Here is a 26364-nt window from a genome sequence, read left to right on the forward strand (position 1 = left end):
TTTCACTATATATATATATATATATATATATATATATATATATATATATAAATAAAAGGTTAATAAATAAATCCCACGGTATACTAATGGTATTCTATTATTGGGGCATTTAGTGGTCTAATGCTAGCATTATATTGTATTATTGGGACCTCTAGTAGGCTACTGCTGGTTCTTTTTGGGACATCTAGTAGGCTATTGCTGGTTTTCTATCCTACAGTATTATCGGGACTACTTTAGGCCTACCACTATTTTTCCATCCTACTGGAAGACCTAGTATTGCTGGTTTTCTATTCTTCTGGATCCTGGTAGGGTTGGGAACCACAGCAGTAGGCTACATGGGATCCCTGGGAAAGGAATCAGTGTAGCTCTACTATGGAAGCACACAGCCTGTCCTCTCATGCAAACACCATTAAGTGATGGATTGTTCCGAGAGGCTGTGTTCACTCACTGTACGGAATTCAATCAATATTTGATCAACTGTCGTTTGAATACTGAAGCGAGCAAAGTTACCATGCAATTGCTGTTTTACCCAATGCTTAGGTGTCAGAGAACACATGCTCACCTTAGATTGTGACGTTAACACCATTTAATTTCACAGGTCGCAAAATCAGTCAAATATGTTTTAGATAAAAGTTTAATTCACAAAAATACAATGACCAATATAATGAAAACGTACTAAAATGTACTTTAATAATCCATAAAAGCTGGAACATCATTTGACAGAAAAACACAAGAAGCATTATTAGAGTTGGTTTAGTATAATATATTTCAGCTTCAAGAGACATAGAAATCAATCCTTATTATTCCCCATATTTCTTCTATAAAAGACCCATTTTTTTCTGAAGCATTGTTATGCAAAAAAAATGGCATTAGAATATATTATGGGAGCTATGAATTCCCAGTGACCGAGTATAAAATTAAGTCACATCAGAGAGAGATATCTGCAGAAGAGAAAAGTCCATGAATAGGGCAAAATAAAACATCCTTTGTGGTTCTCGATCGATCACCATTGACATGACAGGCATGGAGGATAGGTGTATGGCTATAAAAAACAAGTTCTCACGTTGCCACTTGGTTTCACTTGAAAACATTTACACTTTAATAACAAATGTGGTTTTTTTCATGCTCATTTCAAATATTTATAATCATACAACTAAAAAAGAAAAAGGGCTCAACTTCCATGTCTTTCAAATACACTAATAATATTGCAAAGATGAAAAATACTGAATTGAAGTTACAACCCATTTGTTTCCACCTTAACATTAATTCGTTCCTGTCAAACTCTTGGAGGAAAACAAAAACACAAGTAAGGGGCTGCTCTCTGGACAGGTTGGCAGATAATGGACACATTTTTGTTTTTTATTTCTACTATCAGAGGCTTTTTGTCAAGCTTTTATCATCATCATCATCATCATGGTCAGAGTTCGTTGTGGTGGTATTTGTTGGTTTGAAAATGGGGATTGTCCATTCAGACTCGCACTGATACAGAGACACTGAGGACTGCCCTCAGAGGTGAGACCAGAGTCTTCTCTCGCTCGCTCTTTCATTCGCTCTTTCTTTCTCTCTCTCTCAAGTAGATCATCCTCATCTTCAACAGGAGCACATCGGTCAGCTGAATCACCGTTTTATGACTGATGGCAGCGGGCAGGGGGAGGGGAGGGGCTGTCGGAATGCTGGCACGTTCCAATCAGGGCAACAGTTCTTCATTACAGCATTCTGAAGGGAAAAGAGGACAAGACAGGAGATTCATAGGAAGTTTCAACTCCGGGTCCTCGGGACTCCTGGTACGGCTGGTTTTCCATCCTATCAAGTCTAACTAGTGCCTGAGACAACACAGTTAACATTACAAGGATAGAAGGACAAAAACACGATTAACCTCCCTTGAGTACCGGGGATTTTCCATACAAGTTACTGAATCCTCACTAAATTAACATACATATGTTATCTATGGCCGCCCTCTTGTGGCCATTTAGAAACATTGACTGTCGGCCCGCCCAAGTTAGAATGACTGCACAGGCACGCAGCTGAACTCAATGCACGTCGCTTCTCCAGTTCCGACAAGCAATGACGACACTGTCTCCTCCTACTGTACATCTAGGTCCCCATCTGAGAGTAGGAATAATGGCCAGCTGTGAATGAGGTAACCGGGGGGGAGGGAGAGACCAAGTCCAAGAACAGATACTCCCTTCTCCCCAGACAAGTCAAAGAGTTAGGCCAAAATCAACAGAGATGCTCATTTGCTCTATGCAAACCATAGCCTCCCTCCTAACACAATGACAATTGAGATGGATTTATAGTTAAAATGGCTGTACAGCACTTTCCTGGCAATACGATATGGCCCATTTCTAAGCATTCATGTTGTTTTACATTCAAGCCATTTAGTAGGTAGAGCAGAGTAGAGCGCTGGAAATGGCTTAAATCAATCATATTCATAGTACATCTGATAAAATGACATGAAGGAGCGAGCCAAATGCAATTTTATCATAAAATCATGATTTATTACGGGCCTGACGAGGCCGTTTCGATTCTGTAAAATCGACGGGCTCTACAGCCTCCAGATGCAGGTTGAATTACACTGTCTGCCAGCACTGTGCTCCATTATGAATCTACCTGTTCAGTCCCTAGACTGATAATTACACAGTACATTCAAATCTTGAGAAAGTAAACAATATCAATGGGTTGACATTGAACTCATGAATTAAATGAAAGTTCCCCCTGCTTTCTTGTATTACTGATTTGATGATTAAATACAAATCTACATTCCAGTTACACTGTAATTCTGCTTTCTGTGCATGCATTGTCTGTGGCAAGGATCAAATTCGCTGTGACTAGGCATGAGCAAGGCGTACACACGAAGGTGACAGGAATGTTTCAGATGTTTTGGACACACCCATTTAGCGTACAACGCTTAGCAGAAAACCACTATAGCTGATGGTGTGAACTAGGCGTTATAAACTGTATCCGTTTTTTGATCACAGAACATCCCGAGTTCGAATTTTCCAAAGGTTAATATGCATTCATATTTGCCAACATAGATGATGATAGCTGCTGAGGAGGCCTGTTCAAATGGGGCATGCCACATCATTTTGAGCAACACGATTCATTCAATATTATGTAATGGAGGTACATTTTGATATGTAAAAACGTCCAGTCTGTTGTGGCATTTCCTCAAAGGTCAAATTCATTGTGGCTTGTGGAGATTAGCTTTTGAGCTTGGTGGGATTGGGTTATGGCCTAATGTGTAAAAAAATAAAAATTGTTTAAGATAAAAAAAGTCCAGTCTATTCCTATTCACCATGAAAACACAGGCAAGACATCCCCATACATTGTAAGCACATTGGGTGGTCTAGAGGAGTGAAGTTGTCGATATAAAAAAATAAAAACAGAAAAAGTACCAAAATCGGGTGTCCTCCGCCACTTTAAGAGAATAAAAACTCTGGAGGCTGTGTGAGAGAACAGCTGTATAATACATCACACATCTAAATTGCATCTCATAAGCGCACCATACAGAAGCACACTGAATAGAACACACATAAAAATACAAAGTGTGACTGGGGAATGTGAATACACATTCCTGAGGCAAATGAAGTGGGACACTGTTCATGGAGTTACAGAGCGTTCAGAAAAATGACCGTGTTAAACAACAGATCCAAGTTCCTCTTTGTTCCGTCCATGCCCCCCCCCCCTCCTCTTTCCCCAACTTCGCTTCCTGCCTCTCGCAGTTTAAATGCTGGTGTATGGTGGGCAGTGAAACAGTGGGTCTGTAATCCCATTAGTGTCAGTTCACTGGCCGGGGGGGTAGGGGGACAGACACTGCCCCAGGGCATGCCGACTGAGGGCACACAAACACACACACGCATACACCTCCTCCAACTGACCAGCGCAGATGGATGTGTGCCTAGGGGCTCAGTGGGTGGTTCAGGGACACTGTTGTGGTTTGGCAACATTGGGGCCCTCATTGTGGCCCTGTCTGTCTTACTAATCCAGTGCGTTATCACTGACTGGACCAAAAGTCTGTTCAAACTGATGAATGCAGAAGCAACAGTAACGCTTACACCTTAGAATCTGTTAATCGTAAACCGAGCTAGCAAATTCTCTGCCGGTGTACCAAATGATGAATCCAAAAGCGCAACCAAGTACAAATCAGGTAAGGTCACGTCCATGTGGAGGTTTTTGCTTGCATGCCATAAACCCCAACGTTTATAAACTCCAGGAGCGTCCAGTCTGCTTGAGCTGCATGTTTGGGGTGGGACTGCACACAGTTAGGTAGGTTATTGGACATGTGACAGCCAGTAAACAAATGCATTTCTGGAATGAAATCACCAGTGTCACTGAATGGACAACAATGAAGGCCATTGGAATTGCCTTGCTTTTGGATGATGTTGTAGGCATAGTAGAGACGTTCCGTATGTGTCCACAATATATAGAGAGGACAGCAGAAGTATGGGAGTACCAGATGACGTCTCCATTGTTTCGGTGTGGCTCTGCAGGAGGCTGGCCATCTATGAGGGGGTCTGTGTGTATGTCTGGCGCTAATCTTGCAAACCTCTGGACTGCTGAGTGCCACTGTCAAGCTTTGTATGCACATTGACAGTAGGCTGCATGTGTTAACATCAAATATTTGATTTGAAAGGGATAATGGAAGTGACTGGGGCTGTGATTGTGCTGAAACCAACTGGGCTCACCCCTTTGGTGATGTGACGGGGTGACAAACTCCAATTAAGTCAAACAAGTTGATTATACAGAATGGCGGTGGATCCACATGGCGCCACAAGCCCTTAATGAAAACCTGTGCGCACTCTCATAGTAAAAGAAAAGCAACCTATTGTTAATGGGTGGCTCCCAATAGTCAGACCTTTGTTGAAAATAGTCTGACACAATACAATCTGGAATAATCAGTCAATGAGTGCTGACACACACTTCAGTATAGCCTGCAAGACTGTCCAGGTTCGATCCCCGGCCGGGTCATACCAAAGACCATAAAAATGGGACCCAAAGCCTCCCTGCTTGGCACTCCGCATCAGTTGGATTGGGGTTCCATGAGAGTGTACTTGTACAAATAGCCGATCTACATGTGTCGCAAAGCATTGAACTTGTAGATTTTCACAATTCTTTCGGAGCTACCACCTCTGACTACCGCATATTACAGCAAAACAAGAAATTACACAGTCATATACACATCACCTTGCAGCAAGCTAACCCCCTTGAAAAGTACTTTCAACTCATGACTCTTACTAAACATTAACAAATATATTAAACTTGCTTTTTGGTGATAAAACAGACGCAATGATCACTGAATCCTCATGATAGTGTTCCCAAGCTGGTCTGGGTTCCGTTTACCGCTCAGTACGGGTTGAGATCCGATCATTTCCACTCACACATACATGAACACAAACGAGGGACACTCCGCCACCGCTAAATATAGCCTAAACTAAATTAGCAAACCCAGGTTAAAAACTAATCAAACCTAAACTGACATTGTAATAAAAATAAAAACGAGTGAAATGTTCAAAACTATAATAACCTAGGTGTAGACTCAGTGACACAGTCACAGTGACAGTTCAGGTTCACTAGTTTCAATGTTTGGAAACATGGAGGCCTCATGCTGCAGATCTCCAACTGAGGTTACACACTCCAAGATCTCATTAAGATTTTGTTAACCAATTAAGCCCAGCGTTACCGTCCCAAGGAAAACTTTCCACATCAAGGTGCTAAAGGTGCATCCAGCTGCTTTATACTGAGTGAACAGCACTTTCCAGCGCTCTCAGACTTAAATTCTTAGTCTATAAATGTTTGGTAAGAAATGGATGAATATTTTAACTTCTTACAAATAACTTTATTATTAACATTACTATATTTCAAGTAATTTCTTATACTTCTAGACACATTCCTAAATATGCCTCACCTATTAAGACAAGAATCACAGTCATGGTGCTAAATCAAGATTACCTAATCATGCAGCATCTATACCATCAACTAGTCAATTACAACGCTAAAGTCCCTCTGGACAATGGGATCTAGAAAATCAACTAGACCATTTAGAATGCTGATGTCTGCAGAGTAGTTGCAACTTTCCTTCATAAAATTCAAAGCTACATCCAAAGTCAGCGAATAATTACACAAGCATAAAAGGAGAAAGATTTGCTGGTAGAGACTCCATAGTTTTCTGTTTGCAAACTGGTGGTTGGGGCTGCATGTACCGACTGGGGCTTGGGTCAACGCAATTGTTTTAAGAAACAATGTATCCAACATTTCCTTAGCAACGCTGCTTGGCAGTTATATTGAAACCTGAATGCATTTGAGAACCATTCTGACATTGGGTTAAGGGCAATGCATATTATGTTTCTGTGTTGACTTGTGACAGAATGAGACCACAACACAGAAATTAGGTACCTGCACATGACCGGCTGTTTGCACACAGCATGAGGGAGTGATTGTCATCTGTGCATGTTTCAACAACGGATAGTGAGTCAGTCAGTCATGGACAGCAACTATTCTGGGTCGTAGCCTAAAGCCAAGCCCAGAAATCCTGCTTGGCCACAAGGGCTTTGCAAGCTGCTGCTGACTGTGACTGAGTAAACACCTAAAAATATAGTGGAAATCAACAATATTAATCCCATAAAATCTTAGCAGTGGTGAAGTTGACCTCTAGCAAGCAGGCAAGTTAGTCTATTTAAGCCATTTTGACAGTTTAATGGTAGGCTTGTCTGAAGGGAAGATCACAGATAGATTTTTCCTATGTGATATTAAGGCGATTTTAACTTAAAATAAAAATAAATAACTTAATATCAAAACTAAGATGCTATAAAAAATCTATAGAATACACACCCAACTAACTGTGCCTTTAGATACGGAGGAGCATGTCTACCCGAGGTCGGAGCCCCGTTAATCAGATATTTGCAAACCACTTTGCCATCCCCTTTGGATCCGACAGCACATCTCTGTACTCTGTATGCTGGTCACCAAAACGTTGCTCTGTACTCCATCCAAGTAGTTAACATTATGGATATCCTTTTTATTGTGGTATTAAAGCTAAGATAATGTTGAACTGAACGTGATGCCATGATATTGTCGAACCAGACACACACTTTAAAAAGGAGCCATCGTTATTAAATCGATTGTTTTAATGTGTCACCTTTAGCATCTGGGTAAATACAAGAGCTTATGTTTTCTTTGACAATAAAGCCAGTCGTCCATGCTGGCAATGATTTCACTGAGCTCCATGCTGTGACACGACTCTCCCTATGATGACAGAGGCTTTCACTATGATAATGATATTTTATTAAACACTCAATAAAAGGTAAACTCAAAATCAGGGAAAATAAATCTTTCTCTTACGTCAAACTCAAGCAATCCCTTCCATAACCCTCATTACCATAATTCCATTAACGCTTATGCAGGGTAAATCGTATCATATATGACACCCCCCACCACTCCAACTCCTACCGCCCCCTGGGCCCAAGTGTTCAAATCTTTTAATCCCTATACGAATGGATACAATTTGAATTATGGCTAGTTCAAAACAACAAATGTGATCATAGAATTATCTCATCAAACATTACGTCAATAATAAATATCAGTTTGATTCATCAAATAATATCTTTAATCCCTATCCAAGATAGGATCAGATCAGAGGATCAAGATATCCAAGTGGATCAGATTAAGGGGTTTTAAAGGGTTTGAACTCTTGGGCCCTGGCGATTGATCATGTATCAAGAGATTTTTTATGGCCATGAATTATGATATGAAAATATTATCCAAGCCTATTTGATGAGAGACTATTTGAGTAGTCCACGCCATGGCTTCTTCACAGGTCAAAAAACAGTGGAGCAAAAAAAACATTTTTGTTGCAATCATTCACAGACTCATTCATACATTGCCACAGCACTATAATGTGAAGGTTGCTAATGACAGCACTATGCACTGACTCAGGAATATGGGCCCATTCACAAACACTGGCTGGGTTTGTGATGGTCATCATCATGAGGAGGTGCTAACGGCAGTGGTTCATGGAAACTTATAGGATGTGTCCTACATATTTCCTGTGTACAAGAGAAGCCTGACTCATTCTGCATCATGTGGAATTGTTCCTACTTAAGACAATGGCCATGTTTACATCCAGATCACTGCAGTTACCATGTACACACAGCCCAGAGGAGCAGTAGTCAGATGGTTATGCTGGAGGAGTTGTATACACACATTATGAGGAAATATCCAATCAGATTATATAGCCTGGGTCCCGTTTTTCTTAGACAGTTACTCTAGTCCAGTCCCAATGTTTATGAGGTGAGTACACGCGAAAAAAGTCAGTGATGAATTAAAATACCGTCCTCTGTTGAGGCGGGGTTCCTCGTAATGATTGAAGTTAATGGTCTATGAGGCCAGTGTCATGCACTGTAAAATCAGCTATCACAATGTGAAAACAAGAGCCGTTATACAATTCTGGCAAAGTTGCCACACTGCCTGGTGTACAATGACCTTGATACAACCACAGAGCGAGTCTACTGTGTGTACTGTTGAGAACATTTTTTTAAAACTTTTGTAATGAAAAACAGAGTAAACATTGTGGATAACAATGTATTATTGAAATCATGATAACACCACACACACACCTGGCTCAGAGCTGCTGCAGGGGCAGGGATGGGGATGGGTGTCTTTTAAAGCAGGACACAGTTGGATTTCTTTTTTGCCTTCTTCTTTTCCACTGGCGTTTTCCTATTTATCTGTCTGACCAGGTCATAGAAGATCTACAAGAAAGGAAAGGAATCAGAACACAAAGGACAGGAGAGCAGAAATAATGAGGGGGTTGACACGGGTAGAATACTGAGTGTGGTTGTCTGGGGCAGGTACAACATCTCAAACCGATTTTATGTCCGTTAATGTGGAAACCCTTCAAGATGAGGTTTTGAGAGAGGATGTTATCATCAAAGGGTAGTTTAATACAACCCGGCCACAAACACACATCTCCCTATTGCTTTATCTATACTCCACCGTATGATGGTGTCGTACGCCAAAGATAACAGATCTACAAGCTCGCCGCAATGCGACACGTTCTGAGCTTGTAGATCAGGTATTTTCGCTGCGCCACACCATTGTACGTCCAAGTATGAATCAAGCCCAACTCAACCGTATATGTCACCGTTTGCAATGTGGGTAGAGCATTTGTATGTGTGTTGTACTCACTTCGAGGACGTTGATCTTTGACTTAGCGGAGGACTCTAAAAAGGCACAGTGGTTCCACTGTCTGGCCAGGTTCTGACCCTGCTCCTTCCCCACCACACGCTCATCCTCCAGGTCACACTTGTTCCCCACCAGGATCATTGGCACCTGCAGGAAGGAATGAGGTGATACACACTCATTTTAACTATTTTTCTCCACACATTTATGTATCTATATATGTTTAGTGTACACACACAGAAGTGTGCAGGTGATAAACAATGGAAAGGAAGAATTACGGGCATCATTTCTATAGCTAAAACAGAATGTCCAATTATAAGATACAAACAGGATTGATGGTATCTGGGGACAAGTGCGAATATCACAGGTATGTACGATTAATTCTCTAATTTTAACATCATTTAACACAATAATAATACATATGATAAATGTAATTTGTTTCATATGTAGGTGAAATTAATACATTTAATGTAGAGTCTGACTGGCACAACGTGAATATTCTTTTGGACCACTCATATTAAATTAGATTCGTTTTTATTTGAAAGGAAAATAAATGAAGAGACCAGGACCAATGATATGCATGACTGATGGCTAATTCATCGGAGTGCTATATACACCTGATCATGAGTTCCATCTCCTGATTGGATTTAATTGGTATGGAAAATGTATTTCTGTTTACTAGAGAGCTCGAGAGATTGGGAGACCTCTGTTATTTTGACAAACAAATATCACTTACAAAAAATTTGGGGTACAAGAGACACTGGGGAGCCCAAAAAATACTATTAACCAAAAAAAAAAAAAAATTCATGGTGTAGACCCTTTAATTGAGTGTTCTTGGGCTTCCATTGCAAGATTTCTTTGATCTAACTTGTGCATGTGTAAATCATCTTGACCTTTTTTAAATATGCTAAATACATTTGAAGAGAAGTTTTGTAATGATCCACATGGGGATATAAGTTTTGTACTGATCCACATGGGGATATAAGTTTTGTACTGATCCACAAGGGGATATAAGTTTTGTACTGATAAAGGGGATATTCTGTGCTTTCAGTATCATCTACAGTACAAGAGGAAGAGTGAGGAGGAAGTGAATAGAGGATGAGTTGAGGGAGAAAAGGAGAGAGAGGATATGAGGGTGAAAGGGGAGATGGTAAAAGAGAGGCAGAGAAGGGGAGGATGGAGATTATGGGAGCTGAGCAGACGCTCTCATTAGCAACGCACAGTCCAATTCATTTGCACTTATCTGCAGCTAAGTAGTCTATTCAATTGAATCTGAAGGCGGGATGGATGCTTCACAGAGAGCATCGACCAAGATCTATTCATCCCCCAGGGAAGCTGGCGTTTAAAAAAAAATTTAAGCTACCTGGCACAGCAACCAAAAAAGGACAAAGAATCAATACAAAGCTGCAGCAGAGGCGGTATCTTTGTTTTTTTGTTTGCTGTTTAAAAAAAAGAACATCCTCTTCAATTCATTTCCCCGGATCGGTGACCAATGCAACTGCTAAAATAAAAACCTCTGCCAAATATGCAAACTCGTTTCCTTTTTTTTGTGACCTCATTCGAACACGTTAAATGAACAGGGTCAAGGAGGGAAATATAATAATAATTATAAGGAGGTGTATTATTCTGGGACAAAAATAAAGCTTAGCCCTTAGCTGTCCCACGGGGCAGAGAACAGGGGTAGTGGGGAGTGTTGGGGATGCGTCTGCTCCTGCCTGCTGTTTCCTGACGGGCTATCTAGGGAGCATGTCTGCCAGAAGGAAGTTATGGCAGACCCGCCCAGACCCGGGATAACATCGCTTTCCTTCCTGCCTGTTTTCTAACATTGCTGTGCTAGAGTCTATGCTCCAGCTCCTCTCTGGAATGATATGATAGTGCTTAAGCACATTAAACCTGGCATCCCCGTTTTGGGCTCACACATTTTTACATTCATTTAAAACGTTTTTCAATATTGCGGAACTGCAAGCTCTCAACACGTCACTATTCGTTGTACAATAGAGTATATAGAGCCAAGCGCTTAAGTACAGTGACAATGTGTGTGCATTAAGGATGGACTGGTTATAAATACCATCAAATATAAGGGTTGTTAATATTTTTTCAGTATTTCGGTCATTCCATAAAAGAAAAGAAAGAAAGGTGAAGGAGGACAGACTGACATAGTAAGATATGATATACTGTTTTTAAAAATACCTTAGTTTAGCTGTAAATACTGTTCAGCAACCACCAAAGTTAGTAACAATGAGATAAGATTATACATCTCAATGGGTTTATCCTGCTGTGCATTTATGATGTAGTATATGTATGTTTCTCAAACAAGCTTTTTGTCAGACAATATTTTTCGTTTCTGAAAGTGATCAGTATGATTCCCTGCTTTCTCCAGTGGTTTGCGTTTGTGGTCAGGCAAGGCAAGAAACATTAAAACTAAGGCAGGGTAAGTTTACATGCAATGCAAAAGCAACTGTTAGTTGTGAGTTTAATCTATTTGCATAATGCTTTGCCTATATTGTGGTGGGTTGCAACAAATAGTACAGTACGCTCACTAATTGATACGGTCACCCTGTACCCCTTCCCTAGCTCATTCAGCCTTGTCCAAAGACGTGACTTGTGGAGCTGGAAAAACTGGATATTTGTGAGCAATATGGTAGTATCCTGACATGCACCAACCTGTTCATACTTATCCAAAATGTCCCTGTCAACAAGTGTCTAGTGTTTTAGAGGTTGTTCTTGGACAGGGCTATGGCCAAGTACTTCCAGAAGATGTTATCCTAAATAGTAAATACTCAAATATTCTAGTACCCTCTTTTTCTCTTCCACACTCTCTCACTCTGAGCTGTGGGGCAGACGACAGGAAGTGGGTATGTTTGGTTTAGCCCCATGGAGGTTACCGCTTGATGTTTGATAACCAAACAAGCCTTCAGACGGAACCGTTGAATGACAGCACCCCCCACCGCACCCCCTGTGCATCAGAGGTTCCAAGTGGAACAGTGGTATGCCATTCTAACACAAACTGTAACAAGCCAAGCTGGAATGAAGGGTTGGCCTGTGGAGGTCAGCAATACAGAGCTATGTTAACTAGCAGTATCCACACAGGGTCCGTTGAGAGGAACGTGCCATGGACAGGTCCTATCCCGCCCACAACGGCATTCTAGAGGCTGGACTGCAGACAGAATGGAATCCAGAACAGGGAAGGATGCTTGGTCTGAGTAAAAATGGATATAGACACTGCTTCCAAATGGAGAAGTGAGTCACAGGCACGGAGTCAGCCATTAGTTAACACCCTGTTCACGCAAGTTGAGATGAAGCCAGCTTGGAAAAGTCATAAGACGTCAGTTATGTAAGAGCAGTGGGAGGCAATGAGGGATGTCGGCTTTTTTAATACACTCTTTAGTGAGTTACTTTACTCTCTCTGCCTCATGAGACTCCTTTAACAAGTCTTCTCAGGAGGAGGAATTCAGCCCCACTGCGATCAAAACGCATGTCATTAAAGGGCCTTTTTAATTGAGCTTGGCGAGGCAGAGTGTGTCTGCACATTTCACCAGCATTGCAGTAAATGGTGCATGGCATTCCCATCAAGTTGCCCAGAATGAGAACAGCTGCAGCGGCAAATAGTCTCGACTGCTCTCGCGCTGCCCCAGCCTCAAAGCCTTCAACTCAAGTTAAGAAATATGTCCTCTTTGCAAGGAGAAGCCAAAGAGAGATGGCGAGACGGGACAATGTGTTAAGCATTTCCTTTGGTGGTGCATTCTTTCAAGGGGCATAAGAAAGATAAACAGATGTCGTGGTTGTCATAGCCGACGTCTTAAATCACCAGTAGAACGCACGCTGACGGAGCAGCCATAGCGACCAGATAAGCGTGACTGTTTAGACAGGGTGGAACATATCAGGAGAGGAACACGGTTCCAAGAGAAATGGGATGGTAACTGCTTTCCACCATATTGAGGGGCCACACTGATCCTGCAATCAATCCCTTAGCCCCAAGCCTGAACCTCGGTCCCATAACCACAGGGGCTCTGTAATGAGGTACCGCAGATCCTCCCCGATTCCAGTGCATTTTTGATGAGTTGGGGCTTTCCTTTGCACATCATCCCTGACAGTCCAATCACCCGCATAGAGTGCCAGAACCACAGTCAGACCACAAGGCAGGCCGGGGACAGGGGCGAGAGGTGGGGGGAACAAAGAGCCAAAGGCGATGAAAGGCCAATCAAAACAAAGAGCTGAAGAGAATATTGGTATAGAGAGAGGAGGGCTGGCCGATTTTGGGGGGGGTGAAGGCAGGAGAAGGGGTGAGGGGTTTTACAAACTGCTGATGGGAGAAGGAGCGAGAGAGAGACAGAGAAAGTGAGTGAGCCAGAAAGAGTGAGTGAGAGAAATAGAGAGAGGGTTATGGTAACATTCATTCCCTCCAGAGATCACCAAAAAAGGGCATCCTGAATCCTGCTGACAGGCTATCTGCCCTGCCGGGGAGGGGATATAGAGCTCTCTCTCTCTCCCTCTCCCCCCAACAGCCTCCCAGCGTACCAGGGACACAGAGAAACTGATGCACTGCTCAGAAACCAAGTGGGGAATTTATTGACATGACATATCCTCTTTTCGTTTAAGCGGTTGGAGAACCAAGACTCAAGGAACATTTGAAGGTGAAAACCAAACTGTGTGTAAAAAAAAAGGGGGCATAACTCAGCATTAGCTTAATAATTCCTTGGCAAATTACGGAAATCAAAGAAAGGCTATTGGTGGTAAAAATTAGGGCTAGGAAGAGATAACAATTACAATCAGAGATACATGAAGACATATGTGAAAATCAGGGACATCACAATTCCCGCAAAGGCACAGCTGCTGAAACTAGCCTGTAGTGTGTGAATCAGATAATAAGCCCACATTTCTTGTAGATAATTGGAGTGGAGTCACCAAGAGTCATGCAAGCATATTGAAGATATTAATAGACCAAGTAATCCAAACACACTTGTGGTGCTCATAATTATGAGTTAGATGAGGACAGTCCAATGTAGGCATGGCAAAGGTGTGAATGCAAATGTGAACAGCTGGAGCAAAAGCGGCACATGAAACTATTACTATGCACGCGTGCGTGAATAGTGCAAGCAAAAAGTGAAACTTGAAAAACTGCCAAAGACAGGTATGCATCAAACTAGTGAGGATGAGACATGAGAGTGAGTCATGGGTCAATGTGGACAATCTGGACATACAGTAAGACAATGAATGAACATGGTGATCGATTATAGATGAGGTGACATCAACCAAATGCTGGTTCAATTTCACCTGCTTTCTGCTGAGTTCTCTCCACTCTATCAGACATTTAACCAGACATTATTTGGGAGGTCCCACATTACATTCTTCAAACTAAATGTCTGGTAAAATAGTGAAAGCAGCGAATTCATTGTGGGATGAATTTGCAACCGTTTCTCGTGGACCCAGACAAAAAGAAGAGGCTCCCAACCATCCTGCTTACTGCAAAATCTGGGATACATCATTCTGGTCAACATCATTCTAAATGTAATCTCTCTCGGACGTGTGCTTTCTCTGGTGAGTGCAGCGCCAACTATATGACACACACTCACTCGCACTACATGCTGTCAACAGACTGAACAGACATGTCCCATACGTTACTAAGAGAGGTAAACTTGTTGTAGTTTTCTTTAACATAACTACCGACAAAAATGATCATATCCTACCATGCCCCCCATTAGGCTGCCATTACAGGGAAACGGATATTGTGAGTAGCATGCCATAGCATGGAGCAGAGAATCAAGTTATGTGATCCAGCAGCACATAACAAATACCACCACCAACAATGCAAAAGGAGAATGCGTAGAAGAAGAATCATGCCGAAAGAATAAAGCCACGTTACGTGATCCAGCAGCAAGGAAGTCATTAAAGTTTTATAGTCTACCTTGCTTTCTTTGATGTGAACTGTGAAGAATGATCTTTCAAACCTTACATCCCCAAAAATAAATATTCTTTAACTATGTGAGAATAGGATACTTTAATGAGTCTTATGAGCCTCATTCACTATTTATTTTGTGTCTGGCTGTGCATCGCATTGTCCAACAAACACATCTCACTCCCAACTTGTCATGCTGAGATGTTCAGAGGCTATAACGTACTGTAACTAACGTAACATGGACAATGGCCTCATCTCTTCTCTGTTCAATCACTGTTGAATACTGCTGCGCGATGGTCAAGTTATTAACGTAACGAGCCCGAGCCGTGTCCAACCCATTAATGAAAGAAATGGCCGAGTGGCCCGGTCAGGTCCCGACGGACTTGCGGACCTGTAACGTAGACCAGGACCCTTGCGTAACCAGTCACACCTAAACTCAGGAGTTACTTACATCCTCCGTGTCCTTTACTCGTAGGATCTGTTCCCTCAGGTCCTGGAGGTCGTTGAATGTCGACTGTGCTGTGATGGAATATACCAAGGCAAAGCCTTGGCCATTCTTCATGTACAGGTCCCTCATTGCCGTGAACTGCTCCTAAAATGACAATTCAGAAACGGGGAGAAGACAAGGCCATCAGTACTGTTACGGTACAAATTGATCATATTCACACAGCGACCACTTTGCTCTTAAGTCATACTCAGGGGTGGGAACCCCCACTGCCGGGGTGGGCACAATGGCCACTGTGTGAATATTGACAATGCAATGAATTCACCTTCGTGTTACTTGTGTCTGTGTGAGTTACAGGAATACACAAATTTATATTGCAGTGATGTTGAACAATTTTCCCCGGGACCCACAGGTAGTCATAGAAGTGGGTCAGAGGGAAATTGAGCAGGTCCCGACTATTATCCCCTGGTTATATTCATGCATGTTGAAAAATGCTGGACGCACCATGGGTACGGTAATACTAATGGTCTGAACGATTTTTATCTCCATTACAAGTGCAATTCTGTATCTATGCTGGGTGTACTGTGGACAAGGTACGTTATCAGCATACTTTGTTTGGGCTGCAATTTGGAGTGGCTACATGGCAAGTAGAACAGTTCCAAATATAACATCACATTAAGTATACCAACATTCAGCTACTGTAGCACTGAGGTATACAAAACAAACAGTGCACTAAGCATAATGTATATGCTGTAACAGGCTTGGGTACAGCACGGTACATTTGTGTTGCGGACTAAATGTGGTACAATGCTACAGCTGGACAGTATTACAGCTGATAAAATCTCATGATCCAATTCCATTTCTTAGAAGCCACAGAAGGAGGTTTAAATTGCTGCTTTTAGATTTCCTCGACAGAATCAAAATCTTTCCCAGATAAAATAAAAACCATCAATTTAAGGCTGGTCAACTGACCCTTGGCATGTTTATATAATTTTTCTCAACATAAATCACATTGCGGTTTCTAAGCTGAAAGAAAATCGCTTGCTATAAGCCAAGGGTAGGCAACCATGTCTTTAAGATCAATCTGTTGATCCTGAGGGGCTTTTTGGTTGATCCTGGAGCAATTTGAAAACCCAGACAAAAATCATCAATTCACATCATGTGCCTTGATGTTCACACTCAGGCTTACTGATTTGAACGTGAATCCCAGCTAATCATATCAGGGGAGAGGCACAGCACTATTTAGCAAAGGAACGTCCCTGGCAGAAAATCAATGTTCCAGGTGTGTTACCTCTTGAATACTAGGCTACGACTAGTTTTCAACAACAGCTAACAAGATGTCATGAGATCATGAGCACTATTGAGAATTAATTTGGGAAGAGACACCAAAAGACATACAATTTCCACACAGATAGACACACAGATAGACATGTGTAATGGAAAATGTATTCGTCTCCTCTGCAACAACTACGTAGTGATAGTGAAGCAAGGTGATTTGGAACATCACTTTCCGACAAACCACAAATCATTTGACATGTCTTTTCCAGCCACCAGTGAACTAAGAAAAGAAGGTTTAAGGAACTGAAATCTCAACCACAAACACTACAGTGTACAGTCATTCTTCACACGTCCTTCTATCGTGTGTGCATGAGTTGGTCACTTTCTAAACTGAGAAACTGTTCTTAATCTTTGAATTTTTGAAAGTCCAATAAAAAAAATTCGCCTTGAGAATAGCAAGATCTAGTACCCGAAATGGCCCACCCATGCCATGTTCAGCTAGCTGGTCAACAGCTAGAACCAGGATGTCTTATTACTAAGGATTTTAACTGGAGAATAATAGAGACGGCAGACAAATAGCTCAGGACGAATGTCCGAAATTCCACTGTTCAGTCTATGTCAGCTAAACTTAAGTGTCATTGTGAGTGATAGTGCGTGCTTGGTATTTGATGAAGCTGGGTATTGAATGAGCCATGTCACAGGTATGGAGGTTGTTCACTTACTGTGCCGGCTGTATCGAGGATTTCAAGCATACATTGCTGCCCATCTACCTCCACTTGCTGTAAGGGGATAGGACAAAGATAGCATATTAGGAACAGGTCAAACACAGACTCAAAGAATATAAAGCCTTATCTCACGTCAGAAATTATATTCCAAAAAGCCAAACCCAAATAACCAAAACACCAATAAGCAAAACAGAGCTGGTAATAATGAGTCAAATGGGATGTGATGAGGAACAAAAAGGGACAGAGAGAGGGGGAGAGTGAAAGAAGAGCTAGAGAGAGAGAGGAGGAAACAGTAACACAACATCATGACGTGAACCTGAAGACCAGCTGCTAGCAATCAGCTCATTCCAGACCAGTACAATCTTTTTCACTCGCTTCTCTCTCTCTCCCGCCCCACAGAACACTTACCTTTCTGTATGAGTCTTCTATTGTCGGGTCGTATTTTTCCACAAAGATTCCCTGTACAAACTGAACTGTCTGTAAGAAAAGATACAAGACCCAGACAACGTCAGATCAATGTGACCTCCTGCTGTAGAGAAACAAAACATCCGGAGACACGAAAGTGGCCGAGCAACAGTGTCTGCTAGCAGTGCACTGCTGGAGAAAATTAATGTCCATCTGGCTATCAAAGCAACTCAACAGGACAATCAAAGTTTCCAGGGTTAAGTCTATAAATACATACAGATATGAAAATACAGACATGTGCAAGCAATCAGTCATCTTAAATGTTAAGGAATATCTTGTACAACAAATGGTTCTGTCAAGGCTAAGTAATGGTCTCTAGGCATTAGGATAGCCTGAATTCACCTACCATCTAAACATGTCACTGCTTGCCAGTTTGAGAGCAGTCATGTTTTAGTTTGCATTAATAACCATGAAGAGCAAAGCGAGTATGTACTATGCTGTACGAGTTAGGAGTGAGAAAAGGGTTGTACAGTTTGAGCACATCTCAGAGTAGAGTGGCCTTGGTGTTTCAAATACATTTGATACCGGTTTCATATAAGCAAATGTGAGGGGATTGTACAATGATACCAGTATTGACATAATTATTGATTCTTTAGCATGCACATTGCCTTAAATGAATAAGTGGATGTACAGTTTATTCCATTTAACTGTTAGAGATGGGGGCGGTGGGGTGAAGAGAAGATGCATTACTCACCAGAGCGGACTTGCCCACACCTCCCGAGCCTAACACCACTAGTTTGTATTCACGCATGGCGGGATCGCTTCACCAGACAGCCCAACACTCTGCACTGGAGAAACAGGGAGGGGAGCAAAGAGAAATAGAGAAAGATAGACAGAGAAATAAAGATAGGACAATGAGATGAAAATTAATGAAATGTGACCAAAAAGAACAATATAAAGAAAAGGAAAAACAGGGATTGTCTCAGTCCAGTCCCAGAGTTTCTCCACTCCAGAAAGAAAGGATTCTAGTCATTCCTGGAGGTATGGACAAGAAGCAGCACAACAATGGAGGCAACACCCATAAGTGGAGCTGCTTCAGGGTGGAGGAGGTGAAGAGTATGTGACCCCTCTCTAACTCAAACCAGCTGTGCTGTGTATGTATGTAGGCGTGTGTGTGTGTGTGTGTGTGTGTGTGTGTGTGTGTGTGTGTGTGTGTGTGTGTGTGTGTGTGTGTGTGTGTGTGTGTGTGTGTGTGTGTGTGTGAGAGAGAGAGTGAGAGAGACAGAGTGAAAGAGAGAGTGAGATGGGGAACTGAAGGCAGGGAGACACATGGGTTTGGCAGACAGGCCTCTATAATGACACAATCATTTGGCCATCGAACACAAAAACACACCCAAAGCACCCCACTGTCAGGACTTGCCGAGTATTCGCTCATCGCCTAGCATATTTGTAAACGAACAGCACTATGTCAGTCACTGGAGGTGACTGGCAACAGTCAGGGGAAGTGGAAAATGAGATGGTGGGGGAAGTTGTGAAATGACTGGAATATCCCTTTGAGCAACATTGGAGGCTGTGAATCGTTGGCACACGTTGTGACGTAACGCCAAGTTAGGTTAGCCAACTGGGTCATTACTAGTTGGCCTCTACAGGGAAGCTAGGATGCCTGGTGCTCCAATGGCTGAGAGGGGGTGCGCTTGGATTATTGGTCCATACTTGAAGCTTGATTTATGCTTTGTTGTTGCGCATCGTGTCTCGCACCAAAAATAGCAGATCTACAAGTTCACTTGTATATCAGCTATTTTCGGTGCGAGACCCGGATGTGCAACGAAGTATAAATTATCTGAGGAAGAGCATGTAATGGTTCACTATGACATTATGTTCTTCAAAATGGAAATAAAACATTCCTCAAATGAGTGCTTTGAAGTATGAATGCTCTCTAGTGTCATCCAGCAACAATTGATACATTATTTTCTCTCCTTCAGTAGTAGAACTGGCTTTGGCCTTCTATTGCTTATTTCAGCATTTTACAGCAGTCAAGTTGAAAGAAAAAAGTAAACTGGAATGCATTACGCCACATTTCAATATTTATTGCACTACTTAATTGCAGCTATTATTTCAGAGTGGATAAAGTAAAGAGAAGTGATACTGAGTTATGACCCATTGGAAAGTACCAAACCCATGCTGACCACTACATATTCATTGATATATGATTTTAAGTAAATGATTAAAGCTATAGCTATTTGGCTAGGACATATGTAACCAAAGGGAAAGTATATCCGTGTAGCACCTGGGTTATTCGACTACAGGTCAGTATACTGCCTTCAGTGTTTTCCCCCAGCCATAGTAACATGCCATATTTTATGACCATAGGTACCAAGACAAATCAATACGTTACCCTTTTGAGTCGGTGGTTGGAGAATTCGGCACATTGCCCCAAAGGTTGAGAAGTAAGAAGCATGTGCTAAAAAGCAGGACCCAAGGATAAGAGTATAGCCTGGCCTAATCATCAATTTTTTCCCCCCTGATTATCAAAAAGCTAATTACCAGCCATCCTCAAAAATAGATTATCCCCTCCCACACCATTTTAACAGCACAATCCCTCTAAATGATCAAGGGAGAAGCCAACTGAAGACCGAGGACCTCCAACTCTAAGTCACGAGGGACAACCATGTGGGATATGAAGCCCAAGTAGTGAATAATTCATATCCACTAAACCCTGACACACGAAGAGAATTCCTCCTGGCACGACTTGGAAGGAGCCAATTGGGGAATAGCAGCCCAAGCATGCACGTGTGCTTTGCAGACAGTCGTTCCAAGTGCGATTTGAGTGCATGCATGCGCAGCGTCACATGTGCAATGACACACTCACAGTGCCACTCACACACACAATGTCACATAGAGATTTAGGCTAGGCCTTACTTGTCAGCAATCCATGCATCATGTTTCTTGTATTAACACACTGTGGCCTAATCCGTGCAAAGGCGGATGACATCAAGACCCCCCCTCTGAGACAGCGGCTGTAAGACTATTATAAGAATGCATCACAAGTGACTATGGAGGACGTTCACTCCTCCAAACAGTGCACAGCCAAAATGCCATCTGTTCTGTCACACCCTTCAGTGTCATTGTGGGTGAGCAAAACTAAAATGTAACCGTGGGAGTACTTCTAGTGGCTCACCATTAATAAGGGCAGAGTGTTATGTTTTCACTAATAAGGGCAGAGTGTTATGTTTTCACTAAACCAGGGTCTCACACTAAAACATCTCATTTTGATGTTGAGCAAAAAAAACATAAAAACAAGGTTTAAGAACTGCTATACATCATAGATTGTGATTCAATCACAGACACCAGACTAATATAGCCTAGTCTCCCTCTACTTTGAAGTTGTTGAGAATGGGAAACTGGTTAATTTGTCTCCCACCCTACATGACCCCAATGTCCTTAATGACCTCAGGTTCCATTATTAAACCCAGCATGATTTTACAATTAGGCCTCAATTGTCGCCTTTCTTCCTCCTTTTCCAAGACATGCACATTCTCTTTAAAGCACAGCCATTTCTACAGCAAACAAAAAATAACCTTTAGCAGGGCCATTACAGAATATAGGACACTCTCTCGCCAACACCTCCTCTGCATATTAACAATTTGTAGCAACTTTCATTGTAGCAAAACAAGGCTGAACTCTGACGCTGCCTGCCTACACACATACACAGTAACACAAACCCACACACACAAGGCCATGTAAGGACATCTCCCTTAACGCTAAAATCTTGCCCTCTTTCCACGGCCGCAACTACACGCCGCAATGTTCCCAACAAAACAAACACACCGCCACCGTTCCTCTACTCTCGTGGTAGCCCCAGCAAATAAGGAGAGAGGGAAAGCCACACGCCGCAGCAGAAAACACGCACCACTGTGACTTCACTGCATCACTCACCCTCTATGGACGAAGGTATGTCTCCATGTAAGGCTGGAAAAGGCGAGAGGTGCTGCTGCCTGTGAAGCCACACAAGACTTCTGGCCAGAGAATGTTTCAAGTTTGACTAAAGTGAAAGTAGGGCGCAGCGTAAAGGCAGTGAAACTGCAGCGTCAACAATTTGACGACAATTCGGACGATATCTGGAATGAAGGGTTTATTTCTACCACCATCACACGTTACTTCCTGGTATAGTAAGGCTGTAGCTGTCACAGAAACTGAGTCAGCGGACATGTTGGATTGACAGGTGCCTTCTATCTTTAATGCCCAGACGATTGGTGAAAAACCACACATCCGTCCCAACATACAGACTGACGATAACCGTTATGCCATGTTCTTGTTTGCTTGCTGTGTGACTCACATGACAATTATGGATGCTGCATGGTGAGGCAATTTGAGGTTTGGGGTTAGAAAAGTAGGTGACAAAACAGCTCTGATGCTCTCAGGTCTATTCAGATTGCTGGTCATTACTCATCTGTACCAAAATGTCAGATGTCTCCCTAGATTACTCAGTTACATAAAACTTAGCAAGAAACCAACCCACTTACTCACTCATGTTTACGTGTTAAGGCAGCAGTGAGTCTGACAGGGAATAAACTGTAGGACAAAAAGATAAGAGAAGTTCTTGTACAGTCAAACATATCTTTAAAAGAATAAGTGCAATATGTGTATATTTTATGTACAGTACTGATGTTATCTGACACATGAACTTAAGAATTCTAAGTAATGAGGACACATCTAGAATCAAAATGTAGGGGAAACACAGATTTGTGAGGTTAAGTACGGTCAGAATGACGAGCACCCTCAAAAACACCGCCTACGCCTTCTCTCTAAAACAATTACGATTCAGCTTATATTCCCTACAAGGAGGAGACTAACAGTAACCAAAGAAACTGCATACTTTACAGGACCTTTATTATAAACAAGCTACTTCTCTTCAATTTAGAGGACCTAATCTGTAACCCTAACCCAGGAACCTTTAAACAAAACAGAAAGTACTAGTAGCCCAATAATCTAGCTGACTTGACTCTGAGAACTAACTACTTTCTCGCTGACTTGGCTTTTAGAATCATCAGTAAACTGACAACTGCCAGTCAGTCATATTGGATGGGGGCCTTGACCTGTAACTACATCCTCTTTCCAGAGTGCCAGTTATGCCTCATTCAGAAAGGATGGAAAAGGAGCAGCTACTTTTAGTACCGGTTCCTGTTCAAGACCCCAGACAGCAGGGCGAGTACTAGTAAGCTGCTGCTTGGGGGGGGGGGGGGGAGATCTATAAGGGTCCATTTGGTTTCTAACTCTCCATCATTTAGCTGGCGACCACCTGAAACCCCCTCAAGGACCCCTGGTGGTCCCCGGACCACTGGTTGACAACCACTGGCTTTAGACGTATCCTTCCTCAGAACAGGATGAAACAGATGTTTCGTTGCATTCATCCGGCAGAGGGGTGGGGGAGACCCAGTCACTCACCTCTAGGAAATAACCCTATGATGTTAAAGGCAGCACTGAGAAAAGCACCTTTTAGGAAGGAACATCCGGTCAAAAATGTTATGTTGATCTTCTATCCATCATCAAATAAAACTCATGAGTGAGAGCGTCGGGTTCATAGTTTTGGGCAGTGGTGGAAAAAGTTCTCACATGTTTTACTTGGGTAAAAGCATAAATTCTGATAGAAACACTCAGTTACAAGTAAAAGTCCACAATTAAAAATGTACTTGAATAAAAGTACAAAACTATTGGTATCAAAATGTACTTAAAGTACCAAAAGTAGAAAGTACTCATTATGCAGAATGTCCCATTTCAAATGTATACAAATCTTTTGAAAATAGCAGATTAAGTTTTAAATGTATACAAATCTTTTGAAAATAGCAGATTAAGTTTTAAATGTACACTAATCTTTTGAAAATAGCAGATTAAGTTTTAAATGTATACAAATCTTTTGAAAATAGCAGATTAAGTTTTGAAATAATTGTAGTGGAGTAAAAGTATAATATTTGCCTCTGAGCTGTAGTGGAGTAGAAGTAAAAGTATAGACAATTGGAAATGCTCCAGTACAGTAAAAGTACCTAAAAATTGTACTTATAAGTATAGTACTCGAGTAAATGTACTTAGTTACTTTACACCACTGTTTTTTTGGGGGGACATACAACTGCAACAGGCTGCAGTGAAGCTATGAGTCGCAGTGATAAGAGAAAGTCACCGCACGTCGCACATGATCTCAGATGAATCTAAGCCATGTCTTCAGTGCAGTAGCATAGGTTTAGTTTATCATACCAGGTCATGTCAATTCCCTGCTATTTGCGGCTAGGACTATTCCCCGGAGCGAGGAGGACGTTTGCTATTTTAACACAGCTTCCATAACATTCCACACATGCTATTCATTTCTGAGCCCCCCCTCCCAGGCCACACACACACACACACACACACACATATTACACCGTAATCTATAATCCAGGGTATATCTGAGATCAGCATCTGTCTGCAAATTAAAGCATATGCTTTTACATTCACCCCGGCAAAAAGACTAAAGCCCCGTTTAACTGGCTTGTTAGCAAAATACCGCTAACTAGCTAACTGGGCCGCCCGCAGTGTTGCCAGATTTTGCGAGAGAAATAAGCAACCAGGTCTAAGAAAACAAGCCCAAAAGAAGCGACTAGAATAATACGGCTATTTCAAAATAGCCGATCTAAACTTAGCTTGTACATCTGCTATTTTCAACAACAAAAACATTTTGTATGGGGGGGGGGGGGGGGGGGATCCCTGGCACAAAATATTTTCAGATGGGGGGGTGGGGGTGGGGGGTGTACAAATACATATTGATATGGGGGTCCGTAAGTTGCCATGAAAAAAATTGAGAAACGCTGGTTTAAACAACAAATAAGCAACTACACTTTAGAAACAATTAAGCCCCAAAAACAGCAACTATCAAAATAAGAAGCCCAAAGTGGCTTATAATACGCGGACATGGCAACACTAGCCGCCCGTCACTTCTAGCCCTGGCTTGTTAAGCTAGCTGGGCTAGCTGAGGCATTCTGTCTATCTAAACACCAACAGGAACACATGGCAGAAAAGGAGGCTCCACTGGCCTTTTGCTGCGTTCAAAGAAATGTCCCCTACAAAAAAAACAATACAGTCCATTTGCTCGTAAAAGCACTAGCTGGTTGCTAACGTTACCTACCCTTCCGCCTGGCCTTCACTAAAATGGGAGTGGATCAGACTCTCAGTCCGTCTCCTGCTACTTATCCTCCCTTATTAAAACACCCAATCAAACACACACCGCGCCGCCCGGCGTGCTCCCATTAATGTCACCCCCGGGTGGCGTGGATACACACTAGTGGTCTGTGGAATCCGTTATTATCCGGCAGGGCTTTTTTTCCCCCTTTTAAATCTGGTTGAAGTTGATCCATTTGGTTACTTACCGTTTCTCTTCTCGCTGTCTCTCCTCGCCGCTCCGCAAGTGTCAGTTTCCCTCCGGCCTCAGTGTGTGTGTGTGTGTGTGTGTGTGTGTGTGTGCGCAGTAGAGTAGACGTCATTGGAACTAGTTCTCGTTTCTCTTAAAGGACCAATCCGCGATACAAACGTAAACAAACGGGTTTACCCACCCACACTCAACAACGCTAATTAAAAATAGGAGGCATTTGTCTCTAATGTCTGTAATCTAGTTGACTGACTGTCTGACAGGCTCTTGATAGAAGAACCAACAGTATAACGCTACCCATTCGCAACCAATGACTTTTAAACTGCATTTGCTGCATTTTGGAGTTTTCCCTTTGGGAATGTTTGTAAACACTGGAGTGAAACAGACTTTATTTTAATTTGCGATGGTCTCAGAAAGTTCCAGATAGGATCATTCGCAATCAATCAGGGGTCCTCTAGCCGCAAGCAACTTTTAGATTGTATTTTTAATATCTGGAATCTAGAGTTGCAATACCAACCCTTGACAGCCCATACATCCAAACAGAAAAGTCCTATCTGATTGTATCAAACGACGTTAAACGCGCCAACATTGCAGCTGTACGGAAAGCTTATCCACTCTGTATCTGCAAAGTTTTTGTTTCATGAAAATCCACCGTTGACATGTTATGAGCTACTTTCTGTCAATAAATGATGTGCAGGTGATACATTTTCTAAGTGTTATTGAAAACGAGCACTTCCAGACTCCAGCACTTATCAAAATACATTTTATACAAATTATCAGCTGCAGCCTGCACGGAATTTCTTGACAGAAAGTAGCTCATAAGTCAACATGTCTATGGTGGATTCTTATGAATTCTTATGATTCTTATGAAAGAGGATATTTCAAGATTTCAATACACAGCTACTGGTGCTGTATTGGAAGCTTGAATTATCCTCTTTCTATCTGCAAAGTTATTGCAAGGTTGGAAAGTTGGTGGGTTTAACGTTGTTTAATACAATCAGAATAGGACTTTTCTGTTTGGATGTATGGACTGTCAAGGGTTGGT

The 26364-nt window shown here is 42.1% G+C and overlaps 1 protein-coding gene across 3 annotated transcripts; it reads right to left on the reverse strand.

The window, feature by feature from the left end:
• Positions 1 to 662: 662 nt before the first annotated feature.
• On the reverse strand, positions 663 to 25397 carry LOC308082746 (ras-related protein Rap-1A-like). Of its 3 annotated transcripts, none has more exons than XM_080424729.1 (8): positions 25321 to 25397; positions 18681 to 18769; positions 17930 to 17998; positions 17519 to 17575; positions 15525 to 15665; positions 9184 to 9327; positions 8613 to 8747; positions 663 to 1716 (listed from the first exon to the last, which is right to left on the reverse strand). In XM_080424729.1, the coding sequence occupies exons 2-7, from the start codon at positions 18735 to 18737 to the stop codon at positions 8658 to 8660; spliced, it is 558 nt and encodes a 185-aa protein (XP_080280855.1). In that variant the 5' UTR covers positions 18738 to 18769; positions 25321 to 25397; the 3' UTR covers positions 663 to 1716; positions 8613 to 8657. The 3 variants fall into 3 exon arrangements, with proteins under 3 accessions (XP_080280855.1, XP_080280856.1, XP_080280857.1); XM_080424730.1 differs by having other exon boundaries at positions 18681 to 18774; positions 25321 to 25385; XM_080424731.1 differs by lacking the exon at positions 25321 to 25397 and adding an exon at positions 21863 to 22001.
• Between the last annotated feature and the right edge of the window lie 967 nt (positions 25398 to 26364).

Source organism: Gymnoscopelus braueri (genome assembly GCF_963280865.1).
Source record: "Gymnoscopelus braueri genome assembly, chromosome: 3".
Lineage (NCBI taxonomy): Eukaryota > Metazoa > Chordata > Actinopteri > Myctophiformes > Myctophidae > Gymnoscopelus > Gymnoscopelus braueri.

Bases quoted from the DNA above. Each gene is read 5' to 3' on its own strand.
- LOC308082746 (XM_080424729.1), bottom strand. From the start codon at position 18,737: ATGCGTGAATACAAACTAGTGGTGTTAGGCTCGGGAGGTGTGGGCAAG. The intron at 17,999-18,680 runs GTGAGTAATGCA...CTTTTCTTACAG, and splicing joins GTGTGGGCAAGTCCGCTCTG to ACAGTTCAGTTTGTACAGGG. The intron at 9,328-15,524 runs GTAAGTAACTCC...TCCTTCCTGCAG, and splicing joins GAGTAAAGGACACGGAGGAT to GTGCCAATGATCCTGGTGGG.